This window comes from Stegodyphus dumicola, chromosome 7, assembly GCF_044657685.1.
Source record: "Stegodyphus dumicola isolate Sdum_Otavi_A_Nest chromosome 7, ASM4465768v1".
Taxonomy (NCBI): Eukaryota; Metazoa; Arthropoda; class Arachnida; order Araneae; family Eresidae; genus Stegodyphus; species Stegodyphus dumicola.
In genome coordinates this window covers 53,518,697-53,533,007 of record NC_140774.1, presented here as the reverse complement: position 1 = coordinate 53,533,007, position 14,311 = coordinate 53,518,697, and the positions used below count along the sequence as shown (strand labels likewise).

The 14,311-nt window shown below is 32.6% G+C and overlaps 2 protein-coding genes across 4 annotated transcripts in view; one reads left to right on the top strand and one right to left on the bottom strand.

Moving 5' to 3' along the window:
• LOC118194234 (spatacsin) overlaps positions 1-8,354 on the top strand; it is a 173,380-nt gene extending 165,026 nt beyond the window's left edge. For all 3 annotated transcript variants that reach the window (XM_035365449.2, XM_035365448.2, XM_035365450.2), the window contains 3 exons: positions 1,318-1,467; positions 1,560-1,711; positions 8,059-8,354. In XM_035365449.2, coding sequence (XP_035221340.1) covers positions 1,318-1,467; positions 1,560-1,711; positions 8,059-8,251 — 495 coding nt within the window. In that variant the 3' untranslated portion in view covers positions 8,252-8,354. The remainder of the gene's footprint in view (positions 1-1,317; positions 1,468-1,559; positions 1,712-8,058) is intronic.
• A 690-nt stretch (positions 8,355-9,044) lies between these two features.
• eIF3j (eukaryotic translation initiation factor 3 subunit j) overlaps positions 9,045-14,311 on the bottom strand; it is a 49,991-nt gene continuing 44,724 nt past the window's right edge. The window contains exon 9 of the mRNA XM_035365451.2: positions 9,045-9,235. Within this exon, the coding sequence (XP_035221342.1) occupies positions 9,134-9,235 (102 nt within the window). The 3' untranslated portion in view covers positions 9,045-9,133. The remainder of the gene's footprint in view (positions 9,236-14,311) is intronic.

Sequence of the window (14,311 nt, the reverse complement as noted above, 5' to 3'; positions counted from 1 at the left end):
GATGGAGCTCCGGCTATGCTGGGTAAAAAAATCGTTCTTATTGGGCTTTTAAGAGATGATTCTGAAATTCCACAATTCATACCGATTCACTGCATAATTCACGGAGAACATCTCGTTACAAACTATTTAAAATATCCTGATGTTATGAAAACAGTGTTATACATTGTAAATTACATTTGCACCAATGCAAAAAATCGACAATTCAAAAATTTCTTTGAAGAATTAAAGGACGAAGAACTTCCAAATGACATTAATTTCTTTTCCATTGTTAGATGATTATCTAGATACAATGTATTAAATCGATTTGTAGATTTGTTTGATCCAATAACTCCATTTTTAAAAGAAAAGGAAATAATCTATTTAGAATTAGATGATGACGAGTGGTTACAAGACTTAATGTTTTTGACTGATGTCATGGAACATTTGCAAACACTGAATTTACAATTGCAGGGAAAAGATAAAGTAATATCTGAACTCTCACAGTATATATTTAGTTTCAAACTAAATTATAACTTTTTCAAAAGGACATTAAAAATGAGACATTTTGTCATTTTCCTCGAATTAAAAAAATTTGTTTCCAATATTAAACAAGAAAACTCAACGAGTAAAAAGCTAGAAGGAATATTGACAGAATTCCAAAATAGATTTCAAGACTTGAAATATATTAAATCGTCTCTTGATTTTTTTCTGAATCCATTTGAAATTAACATAATTCAAGGTGAGTTTTCCAATATAATTATGACCCAAAAAGCATCTGGAGAGTTAGAATTAATAGAGATGCAAGAAGATCAAGCTCTACAATTAAAATATAAGTTGATGCCGGTTACTGAATTTTGGAAATTTGTACCAGAATCGAAGTATCCCAAATTAAAAAAGGCTGCTTGTCGAATTATTTCAATATTCGGAACAATGCACTTATGTTAATCCTTTTATTCCACTTTAAAATTCGTGAAATCCAAACACCGATCAATATTGACTAACCAGCATCTCAAAGAATTACTGAGAATTGCTGTCACTAATTATTCACCAAATTTTAAAGAATTATCAAGAGAAGTAAAATAAATGTGTTTAATTTTTAACATTTAAATTCAATACACATATTTTATACTTTTATATGTTTTCAATAAATTTCTGTAAAAAATTTTAATACTTTTTAAATACGTATTTAATTGCGGCTTGCGAAAAATTTCAAATTTTGAAAAATGGCTCGAACTATCAAGGAGCTTGGCCACCCCTGCTGTATAGATATTTGCATATATGTTAAAAATATATTTTTAAGTGAAATTTTTATATCATCTGCAAGTTTTTTGTTTTCAGGCTGATTGTCTGCATCAGGCTCAGCATTGCACCCGTCTGGCACAATTAATTGCACTACAGATACATTTTCTACCATCAGGAATTTGGATAATTGGTTTAGATGATTCATCAATATCAAGATTTATTACTCAGCATGACAACTTTTCTCAAGTGAGTTATCAGTAATTAATTGTGCATTTATATATATATTTTTATGTATTCTTTATAGTATAAAACATATTACATACATCTATATGTTTTAGGCTTTAATTGTTGCTGAAGAGTACAGGAAGCATCAGCTATGGGCTCAAGCTGTGCTTCATAATGTTGTATTAAGAGGGGACAGAGAGTATTTAAGAGAATTTCAAGCACATTTTGGTCTATCTGCTTCTTTAATTTCTGATGTAGCAAAAAGGTAATTTATCTGCATTTTTTTTTCCCTTTTAAATACTGTTTCCTTATTCACCATTTCACATATTGATCGTTCAGAGCAGTAGAAAGGGGGAAAAATCTTAAGTTTCATAACCTTTGTATTTAAGGTGACTGAAGTGACAAAGTCCACGCATAATATAGCTGAAATATTGTACTTCAAAAATACATTCAGTTTCTGTCTTCCATCTTTATAAATTTCATTCTGTTTTCATTTAGTGACGTATTATCGCAGATATCCCCAAATTGAATTTTATGAGAGTTTGGAAAATGCACTATTAGTGCTTAAAGAATCAGTATAAGAAGTCCATTTTTACATTTCTCACTTATCATTTTTGCAAGGTCAAGTTAAAATATTAGAATCATTTAATGTTCTATCGGTACAAAAAAGGAAGAGTGTGCAATGTACTGTTCTACATTACTTTATATAGTAATATATCATGTGTGTTGTATAAAGAATGATTTATTATTGCATTATTTAATATTGGTAAAGGAGGTGCATTATTTAATATTGGGCTTGTATAATTTATCAATTAAATATAGCTATAATTATGCATATTATTTGAATATCCTGTTATTTACAGCATTCTGGATTACATGCAATTTCATGTATCTGCAGGAATTCTTGATATATGTTACTTGTGGATAGGGGATACTAACATATGTTGCTAACTTTACATGTATTTAAATAATTTTAAAAATAATAATACTTTTATTTTGTACTTATTTCATTGCTTGATAATTAAGAAGTGTATTTCTTAAGATAAAATTCTTAAAATGAAAATTGAATAAACTCTCTCTTATGATATATGTATGTAGGATAAACTGAAACAGGTGTATATACATAGTAAAAGAAAAGTTAACATGTGTCCAGTTACAGAGTTTCAAACATTTTATAACAAAACAAACAAGTTTTATAATAAAACAGAATTTTTGTTGTTGTTGTATCTAATAAGCTATTTGTAATTTTGAATGGATAAATCTAAAAAATGATAAAATTTACAAAAATTCTGCTAAGCTTAAAGGACAGCTGAAAAGTATCTCAACTGTATAATGTTGTTTATGTGAAGTTTCAGAAATTGTGTGCACTCCATACTACTACACAAAAGAATTTGATGCATTGCTAAAGTTTTGGGACTACAATGTATGCTAGATTTCCTAAAAGTACTATCTAGTTACTTGCTGCTTGTTCAGAACCTAGTATCTCCCCTTTAATCATTAGTAAATGAATAAGAATTTTGTCTCTATCTCACTGGATTCTTTTGGAAAAAAATTATTTAATTACTTTGTATTTATTTCAGACATAACAAAACATTTGAGCAAGATGCTGTTCTTAGCTTTTTTATCCCCTTTAGCAACCTTATGGATGCATCATTGTTCATTTTTTCCACTGCCCTGGAAGACACCCATTTCTGGTTTCTAATAACACAAATTACATAAATACAAGGAGTGATCAAATGAAAAGGTACAAAACGACGTAAAAACGTTAACAGTTAAATATTTGCATATTCTGCCATGGGAGAACGTAGCGAGACATCTTGGGATGCGATTGGAATCTCTGACTGGGATCGGAGCATGCGCGGGCTCCCGCATGTGCAAGAGAGCTCTTCTTATTCTGCCATGGGAGAACGTAGCGAGACATCTTGGGATGTGATTGGAATCTCTGACTAGGATCGGAGCATGCGCGGGCTCCCGCATGTGCAGGAGAGCTCTTATCAAAAGCGGGGTCCAAATGATGCGGTAGTCCATATGAGGACAGGATGGCATTCGCGTTGCAAAATTCGATGACTGAGGAGCAGCGAGGTGTTATCCGATTTCTGACAGCGGAAGGTGAGAAACCGGCAGCTATTCATCGCCGGATGGTGACAGTTTACAGGGAAAAAATGTGTCTCTGACAAGTCTGTCAGAAAATGGAGTGCCCGTTTTCGTGCAGGCCATGAGAGTTTGGGTGATTATCCGAGACCAGGCCAGGCAAACACTGTCATCACGAGCGATCTCGACAAGGTGGACGACCTAGTGAGAAGTGATCGATGTGTCATATTGCAAATGTGACATTGCAAATGGTAAAGGTAGATGTCAGCTATGGACCCGTGTGAACAATTATTCACGACAGGTTGCGATATCAGAAGGTGTGTGTGGATTGGATTCCAAAGCAGTTCACCGACCAGCAAAAGGAACTGCGTATGGGGCTAGCACTGCAACATTTGGTTCAGTAATCAGGAAGACCCCGCTTTCATGGAGCGGATCGTCACAAGTGATGAAACCTGGTGCCATCACTACAAACCAGAGACAAAGCGGGACAGTATGCAGTGGAAGCATGCATCGTCACCTCCTCCTAAAAAGTTCAAAGCTGTGCCGTCAGCAGATAAGGTGTTGCTCATCTTTTTCAACGTTCAAGGACCATTACTTGTGAAATTCCTGGAGCACAGAAAAACCATTAACTCCGATGTGTACTGTGAGACACTTCGACGCCTACGCAGGTCCATCAAGAACAAAAGACCGGGAGGGTGTGGTTCTGCTCCATCATAACGCGTGTCCACACGTCTCCAGAATCACACACATGGAACTGGCCAAGCTCAAGTGGGAGACTTTGGATCATCCGCCCTACAGTCCGGACATGTCACCCTGCGATTTCCATGTGTTTAGTCCACTGAAGGAACACCTGAAAGGGAAGCACTTCAACTCGGACGACATACTCAAGGACGTTGTGAAGGACTGGGTCTCGTCACAACAACAGGAATTTTGGGAACAAGAAATCCTGCGGCTTGTTCATCAGTGGGATCGTTGTGCTCAGGCCTAAGATAAAGTCTACATTCATACCCACCGTGTCATTTCGTACCTTTTCATTTGATCACCCCTTGTAGTACAAAATAATTAATTTTTTATTGAAGGCTGTTAATGAACTCAGCTTGCATTACAGTTACTTACTGTAGTGAGCATAACTGAGCTAGCTTGCATTACAAATTTACACCGACGGATATCATACATAATTGGGAAGGGAAAATTGCTTATTATCACAATTGGCAAAGGGTTAGTTGTTTTGATGTTATATGGTGTGAAATATTTTTTTTTTTTTTTGTTTGTTTGTTTGTTTGTTTGTTTGTTAAGTGTGTCTATGTGCACAAATGAATGAAAGAGAGCTGGTTCTGACATGTTTCTGCTACCCAATTGTTGACACATCTTAGAAGATTTCATACTTTCCATAGCAAATTATTTAACGCTGTTAGCTTTTTAACTTTTAATGCTTGAAAAAGAATTCTTTTTGCTATGTGAACAGAACAGTGTCCTGGCTAAACAGGAACTTGAAACACAAAAATACTAGTTAAAGCAGCATAACAAACTCGTTATATGTATTTTAATAGAGTTTATTACTTGAAAACAATATATATATATATATATTGTTTGCGATTTTGCATTGAAAGCTTTAAAAGGCTGTATCACTTTTCAAATCGTTGCCACCAAATACTATCGCCCTGTATTGTATTTGAAGAAATTAAATAATGAAGAATCTGCATAAATGTATGTATGTTTCTCGCATTGTGATAAAACATAGCCATCCAATTTTGAATGGCATAATCCTACTGCCAATGTGGGCATCTGAAAGCCCAAATTTGAAATTTAAAATTTGTTTTATTATCGATTTCATAATTTGTAAAACTTTACTGAATTTTTGATTAGCAAACTCAACAATTTAAAAGAAAGCAATGGCAACACTCTATGGGGAAAAACAAACCTTTTTATCTCCAGCATGCGGTACTGTGTATTGGAAATTCTAAAGATATACTCATATTAAAATTTTTTCGCAACATTACTGTTGAACTGAATTTTATGGTTTAAGGGCAAAGAATATGATATTTAATAAATAAAGGTAACACACAAATCATTGAAAAAAATGCTCCTTTTGACCTAATTTAAAATCTGAAACCTTTCAGATTTTTTTAAAATTATTTTTGGTAATTTTATAAATTTTTATTTATAAATTATTATTATAAATTATTATTAACCGCTTGCCTGATTATCGTTGTTTATGTGAAGTTTCAGAAATTGTGTGCACTCAATTCTACCACACAAAAGAATTTGATGCATTGCTAAAGTTTTGGGACTACAATGATGCATTCTCCATTTCCTAAAAGTACTATCTAGTTACTTGCTGCTTGTTCAGAACTTAGTATCTCCCCTTTAATCATTAGTAAATAACCAAATAGCCATTTTTAAATAACCAAATCTAACACAGTCATGCAATACAATTCCTAAATGTCATTAAGTTGTAAGACATAAAATAGGCCTAAAGGGCTATGCCCAGCTACAGCAGCTGATTCTAACAAGGGTTCTGCATGTCAAAAGGTTTGGGAATGCTGTAATAGAAACTTTAAAAATAGCATTTGAATTAAAAAGGGAAGCTTCTCAATAGTAACATCAGTTTTAGCCACTGATGCTTACTTATGTTACAAGGAGTGATCAAATGAAAAGGAACGAAACGACGTAAAAACGTAACAGTTAAATGTTTGCATATTCTGCCATGGAAGAATGTAGCGAGACATCTTGGGATGCGATTGGAATCTCTGACTGGGATCAGAGCATGCGCAGGAGAGAACAGAGCTCTTATCAAAAGCAGCGTCGAAATAATGCGACAGTTCGTATGAGGACAGGATGGCGTTCACGTTGCAAAATTCAACGACTGAGGAGCAGCGAGATGTTATCTGATTTCTGACAGCGGAAGGTGAGAAACCGGCAGCTATTCATCGCCGGATGGTGACAGTTTACAGGAAAAAATGTGTCTCTGACAAGTCTGTCAGAAAATGGAGTGCCCGTTTTAGTGCAGGCTGTGAGAGTGTGGGTGATTATCTCGAGATATCTCGGGTTCATACATGTTGCAGTTAATTATTAAATTATTCCTGAAAACTTGGGTGAAGCAAAATTTTTTAGTACGATTTGTTTTATTACGGTTTTACTCGGCCTGGAGGAAATGAAAGGAAATATTCAGCTTTGATTGGCATTTTGCCAAATTTTGTTGGTTGCGTAGTCCTTTTGAAGGAACTGGTCACGTGTTTCCCTATTGTATAGTATACATCGGCTTGTGGATTAGTAATGTATAAAAAAGGATACATGCTCTGAAAAAAAAAATAATAATAATAATGGCGATGATGCAAGATAGTGAAAGCGATGATTTTTCAGATAGTGATTATATAAAGAGGTGGGGGAAAAAAAAAAATTTTTTTAAATCAAATCTAATGAGACAATGTAAGAGAAAAAGGAGGGAAAGATCCTGAATAATCTAAGAATGAAAATGTGCTACCCCCACAAAGTGATACAATAAAGTATTTGTTTTATTTGATATTCAGATATATATACTTCGTATTTTCTCCATGGAAATAGCTATATTTTATGAAAAATGCTTAATCTTAAAAATCCTCTTTAAGCATACAAACTTGATTATAGCATACACATATGTATAACAAGTTCACAGCTGTAATTACAAAAAAGCCACATGATTTTATATCACTTATATAATAATGATAACATTTTTAATGACTGTTATAGCAAATAACAGTTACATAGGAAATTACAGTACAAGAAAATGTCACATTGGTGATCAGTACACACTGACAGAATCCCATGCAGTTGGATCCAAGTTTGAATCCTGGGGATGAGTTGCATATTTGTGACTACAATGTATTTGAGACAAGGAGGCACTTGCAATCTTTTGAGCTGAAAGTCCTTTAAGAGTTTCGTGATGGGGGAGGGGGAAGATTTCTCAGATTCAGTCCACTGGGAAACTCTCTAACAAAATGGCATGGGTTCGGGTAGATCTTATATTTATTTACCTAAATCAAATAATCCAGTCTATTACAAGGAACTAAATTCCATTATACACATTTCAAGTTTTGGTAACATTCTCTTACTTAACTCCCTAAAAATAGTGTTCACCCCTTTATTATTATTTCTGTATTCTGATGATTTTCAAATAAAATCTTGCTAATTTTTAAAATGAAAATTAGTAAATTTTCTTTAATTGGTCATAGTGGTCCCTGTACTTTTTTTTTTTGTAATATCCGTCTATGTGAAGATATATATTCGCATGGTGTATTATTTGAACCATCATGAAATGTTTCAGATGTTGATATTCCATCACCAATTGTGAGCATAAAAAGAAAAAGCATCTATGCATTCCACACCCAGCTCAGAGGCAACTTTGGTTGACTCTCTGCCAATTTACATTCAAGTGTCACTACTATACCAATTTTGTAATTGAAATGTCAAGAAATGAAATGCCAATGTAAATCTTTATCCTGTTTTCAAATACTAAATCATGCTCAATATTCTTTTTTTCAGGTTTAAAAAAGTGCCTACTAAAAATGACAGTGCTTTGAGAAACATGAAACTTCTTTTATCGCTATGTTCAAACATAAAAGTCAAGTACTGCTTGGCAAACGATTTAAGTTTTGGTGATATGGCATCAGAATTGTTAATGGGAGAAGGCTCATCTTACCTACAAGATTTAATAGCAAATAATATTATAAAATAATCTTATATGTGTATTTATTTTATAATTTTAATGGGTGATATATTGTACAAATTTATTTAAATTGTAAATGGTTTTAATAAATTTTATGAAATTTCTTTTTAAATTTTATAAGGTATTTCTCCTGCCTTCTTAGCGAGCCTTCAGCCTTTGTTGTGTAGTGGTCCGCATGCTCAGCATGTAATTGAGAGGTCTGTGGTTCGATTCCTGGCGAAGGGTTGCTAATTTTTCATCTTTCCTGCTTCCAAAAATACCTAATGTCTCTCAGTTTTCAAGATTAGAATTACAAAAATCAAAAAAAGCTATAAAATGTACGAGAAAGTAAACAGGAAACAAAGTTCTGAGACCTGCTTTATGTATTAAAGAAAGACTTGCAGATGTCTGATAATGAAGAATATAGGAAATAATTATATGTTTTGATTGTTTGTGGAATTTATTCGGTAACATGTCAAACCTGCTGCCTTTTAAAAATATTTTTGAAATAAAATATTTAACGTGTAGAAGATTTTAATCTTAGATTAATAAGGAGAAAAATCCATTAAAAATTATCTGAAAAGACTTCCTTGGTTGGTGAGTTAGATTTTGTAGAAGCTTTTGTCAATTTTTTTTAATGGTTTTAAATACCAGTCTATTTTCTTCCCATTGTGAAATGTTTCCTTATAATTGTCCAGTTGCTCAAGTTTCATTTCTTTTGAAATAAGCAAATCTCAAAATGAGTGAATAATACACACAAAAAAATAATAATAAATATTAATGTTTTAGTACTTAACAGTCTATACATAACTATAAATAAATGTAGGATTTAAATAAATTTATTGCAAATCAACATATACAGCAACCTATTACAGAACAACCTATTACTTCAATTAAAATGAGTAAAAGGAATCAAATACAGTCTTCAAATTCATCTGCATAATCTAATATTGTAAAGTCATCTTTTCCTATGTTAAGTGTTGCTTTCTTAGATTTCTTTTTACCACTTTTAGCCTGAAAATAAACACAGTTATATAATTAATCTAAATACTGCTTAAATTTTTGTATCTTAAATATTCAAAAATAGAAATCATTATAAAAAGAAACTGACAAAACTAAAAATTTAAATTAATTCATTAATAATGTATTCAATACTAATCAGCATGTTAGCCATAACAAAATTGAAAAGATCCTGTTAAACATTTTCATACAATGTTTTCATTTTTGAGAATTCAGATTTTTCCAATGTTTTGATTAAAAGTAATATGCCAGAATAGTTTTCTGTAAAGCCCTTCTCTGCATGATCAGCAATTAATATCTAGTACACATTTTTGGCACATAACTTTCCTCAAAATCAATTTTCTATCATTTGTAATTGTTCACATGATTCACCTGCCTTTAATGTGATTTAAAGATAAAGCCAGTAATTTATATGGTAAAAGTAAGATCCAGAGAATATGGTAGATCTGCGGATGCCTCAGACTTCACTGAAAAGAAACATGTGATGCAAGAATTAATTCAGTAGACCTGCCTTAAAAGTGGAGATTAAACTTTTTTATATAACATTCAAACTTCATCCTATACACAATAGTGTGCAAAACGTAAGCATTTAATTCATTTTTCAACATATAACCATGAAATTGTTGAAAAGGGCTTTCCATGATCAGTACAATGACAAAAACCAACTCAGTAGGAAGGTGATGCGTATGCAGTTATCAGCACTGTGACATCAGAGAGTACTTCAAGGCACACAAAATGCACAACGCCAGTGCATGCTGGGCAAGGCAACTTAAAATGAAGAAAGGAAGGCACATTTCATTTCTTCTGCAAGTGAAAGTGAAATATGTTGCAAGTATGGTTACACAAAAAAAGCAGGATGCCTTTACGCATGGTAGAATGATTTGCAAGCTTGATGAGGAGCATAGGTTGAAGTCCATCGCCAAAGAGTTTGGAACTGATAAAATGTTGCTTCACAAGCTTGAAAACAACAAGTATAGCTGTAAGAAAGGTTGTGCAAGGAAAACAACAGTAAATGGTGGCTGATATATTCTCCTGCAAGCATAGAGATTGAAACTACAGCAAGCAACATTGCTCAGTAATTGTACATCGCAACCAGATGACATACATCAGCTTACTGTGACCAGATGACTTCATTAAGATGGCCTATTCCCTGCCGTACCGAACGCTGCATATCAACATGGACCTTATAAGAAATAGACTAACCCAAATTGGTTTCCTCCCTCGTCTGAGGCGTTCCCAGCTGTCACCCTGATCACATCCGGAGGAGTAGGGACGACTTGCAGAAATTTAACAGTGGTTGCCTATTGCAGCGTGTATAATTGTCAAGAAAAAGCTGGTTGTAGCGAAACATTTCACAAATTAGAATTTCTACATGTTTTTATTTTTGAAATTGAGATTGATTTTTAAAAATTTAGCATATTTATCAAGCATATTTAACGTTCCAAATAATTATAAAGCTATTGCATGCTTTCAGGGCTGGATATTTTTTTAGCTTTTCCTATGCTGTAAGGAAATTTGTAACTACTTCTTTTAGAAAATAATATTTTAAATCTGAACTAATAGAAAATTTCAAACAAGCAATTTTCTCTTGCAATTTTTATGCTTTTTATTGGTGTAAATAAGTAAAAAATACTAAAATATTTCAAAACGAATTTTTGAAAGTTTTGTTTAAAATTCTAAATTGTGCTGCTTTTTTAAAATTATAGATGAGTATTATAGCACAATTTCTATAAAGGAATTTTATTTCAACTATATTTCATAATACATAATATTCATAGTGAACACTTTTGACTCCTTAAAAATTTTTATACATTTAATTCTAATATTAAAATTGTATTTAACTGTAATAATTAATTTTGCTTATATTTTATAGTGATTATTTTTTTAAAATTTATTTTTAGTTCTGTATAAGATTTTTTTTATTTGCTGTTAATTTAACTTATTAGTCCAAAGGAGTGGTAGCCTAGAAAGGCTGTTAGTTTCGAAGCGGCATTTTGCGCTGTTTCTATATAAATATCCGTATCTCCTTGCAAATTGTTGTTACCAAATATTATCGCCCTGTATTACATTTAAAGAAATTAAATAATGAAGAATATGCATGAATACATGTTTCTCGCACTGTGACAAAACGACAGTATCTAGAGCTATGAAATTTTGAATAATGTAATCCTTCACCCAAACATGGGCATCTGGACGGCCGAATTTCGAATTTGTTTTAATATATTCCCTATTTTGTAAAACGTTAACGAATTTTTGATTAACAAACTCAACGAAATCTCTCATCACTATACAACGTATCACATTTAATAATTAAAATGAGTTATGTGATACAAACGCCATAGGTTTCAGCGTTAAAGTAAACCAGATCGTCCCTACTCTTTCTTCCGGACATATCGGTGATGAGTGCCCCGCCCACTGGGTTAGTCAATTTCTTATAAGGTCCATGCATATCAATGACAGCAGCCTATTGCAAAACTAATTCCAGTAGTGCATAGAACAAAGACTGAAGACCTCAGCAGTGAAGTCACATTCTCTTTACTGATGATAATTGTTTCAGTCTGACAAATGATTGGATATGGAAAGAATTAGGAACATGCTTTCATCCCACTAACATCAGAGAAAGATACCTCTGGGGTGGTCCTAGCATGCTGGTATGGGGAGGCATTATGATGAAACAGATAGACAGAGATCCATATTTTCAATAAAATTTCACTTACCAGACATCGTTACTTTTCCGGCGTGCCACTGGTCTTAACTTTGTTTATACGGATGGCAAAACATGGCCACACAGGACTCATGCTGTTCAAGAACTTCTAGACAATGAATTTATCCAGAGAATGAATTGCCCAGCATGCTGCACCAATTTAAATCCCACTGAACATGCATGGGTTACTTTAGGAAAATGCCTGGCAGCCCAATCTTACCCTCCAGAGAACAACAGAAAACTAAAATACACACACCTTGATGAATGGGAATTCTTACCAAGAATGGTTAGATAATCTGGTGTTGAGTATCGACAAAGTGCGCAATGCAACCATTTGAATTAGGAGAGGTAATATACCTTACCAAGGCTCTCTGATTTGTTTGCCTCCCTCTAGAGCAGGAATTCTTAAACTTTTTTCAGTCACAACTCTTTTTATCACTGTGATTTTTTTCGTAACCTCCAGGACCCCATGATGTTTATGAAAATTTTGTGGGACCCCATAAGTATTGCACAGATCCGACACACGCGCGAGTGAAACTGTCAATTTTTTCATTTGTACTGTAATATACTATTGCAGTTTTAGGTCATTAACTTTAATTTCTAATTTTAAGACATGGAACAATGTGAAATTTTAAATAAGTAACAGACGAAATGACAGCGTCACATGCAAAAGAACGAAAATGAATGTTTATATTATAAAAAGAATGTGTTGAAATGCTTTCGTTTTTAGCTTTGTCTGTATTGTCTTATCTTTATCTATTTTCAGATACATTGTGTAAAAATATTTGGTAATCTTAAAATTATTATAATAAGTTAAATATCAAAACTGCTGAAATTTTTGGTGACCTCCTGCTGCAGGTCCTGTGGACCCACAGTTTAAGAAACCCTGCTCTAGAGTATACAGTTTTTTGTACCAGCACCATTCTGTCAATAAATACCTTAGGCCTGTCTTTTTCCTATTCATTCTACATTCTATTTTTTTTGGGGGGGGAGGGATGCTACTACACTTTTCTCATCTTTTAAGTACTGCATTATGCCTTTGCAGTATGAACTTCATGTATCCCAGTTGATTTTTGTGAAATTGTCAAAATCAGAAAAGTTGCTAATATTTTGCACACACACACTATATATATATATTATAGACATATCACACATCATATAGGATACTGGCAGTATTTAGGATTCACAATCCACATAATTCAACGTTGTTTTACTCCTACAACAGAAAATTTTCTACTTCTATTTAACTATTATTAAATTTGTATTTTATCTAAAATTATTATTTAGGCGTTGCTACTACACAGAAGTATATATATATTTTTTTATTTCAAAACTTTTGTTGCTGTTGTATTACAGATTTTAAAAACTAACTCCTCTATTTATTATTTTATATTTTTGGATCAAATTTTTATTTATGTTTTTTTTATTTTTACATATGTTGGGTTACTTCTGTTATACATGTTTTTGGATTCCACTCAAATTGAAAATGTTTATCAGATTTTTAAGCTTTTTTGCTTATGAATTTTGCTATTATTTTTCATTCAGCCTGTATGTTTTCAAAATTTGAATATAATGTTTTTTTTTTTAAATCTGAATTAAAATATTTGCATATGGTTTTGTTTTTTCAAATGTTTGATTATTTTTGTAAGATTTGTTTTTGAACTATCTATTTGAAATACTTTTTAAATCTGTCAGTTATTTTGCAATCTTTTTTATATTGTATATGTTTTTGAGCTACAATTTTTAGACTACTTACTTCAACTTGTACAGATTGGATTGACAGAGACACAGGTTACTTTATTTTTAAACATTAATCTGTATCTTTGTCAGTTCCAAAACAGGCTATTTATTTGCTTCTTTTGTTGTACCAATTGAATATCCCGATGCAGCAAAGGATGTAAATACCATTTTTCATTTTTGGTTCTGGCATGTTTTGCCCCCTATTTCTTGAAGTTTGTTTGCCACTGTGCTTCTGTTTTTTTTTTTTTTTTGGTATTTGAATGTGGGTTTTTACCTGAATATGGGTTGAATTTAAGTGTATTTATTTTATCTCATTTTGAATTATATGCACACATATAAATACACATATTCATAATGACGGGGATGAGTTCGATATTGAGGCATCAAAAAGAGTTGTTATTGGTAAAATCAAGGATTTCTATTATGATTGCTGGAAAAAGAAACTGAACATTTTGGGAAAAAGGAGAGATTGTTGAACTTTGAAGTTTCTATGATATGTTATTTTGATTACAATCAAATAATTACTGGACATGGATGCTTCCTGACGTACTGGAAAGATTTAATTTGCAAAATAATAGTCTTTGCAATTTTTGTAACGCTGAAGGCAATGCATGACATTTCATTGA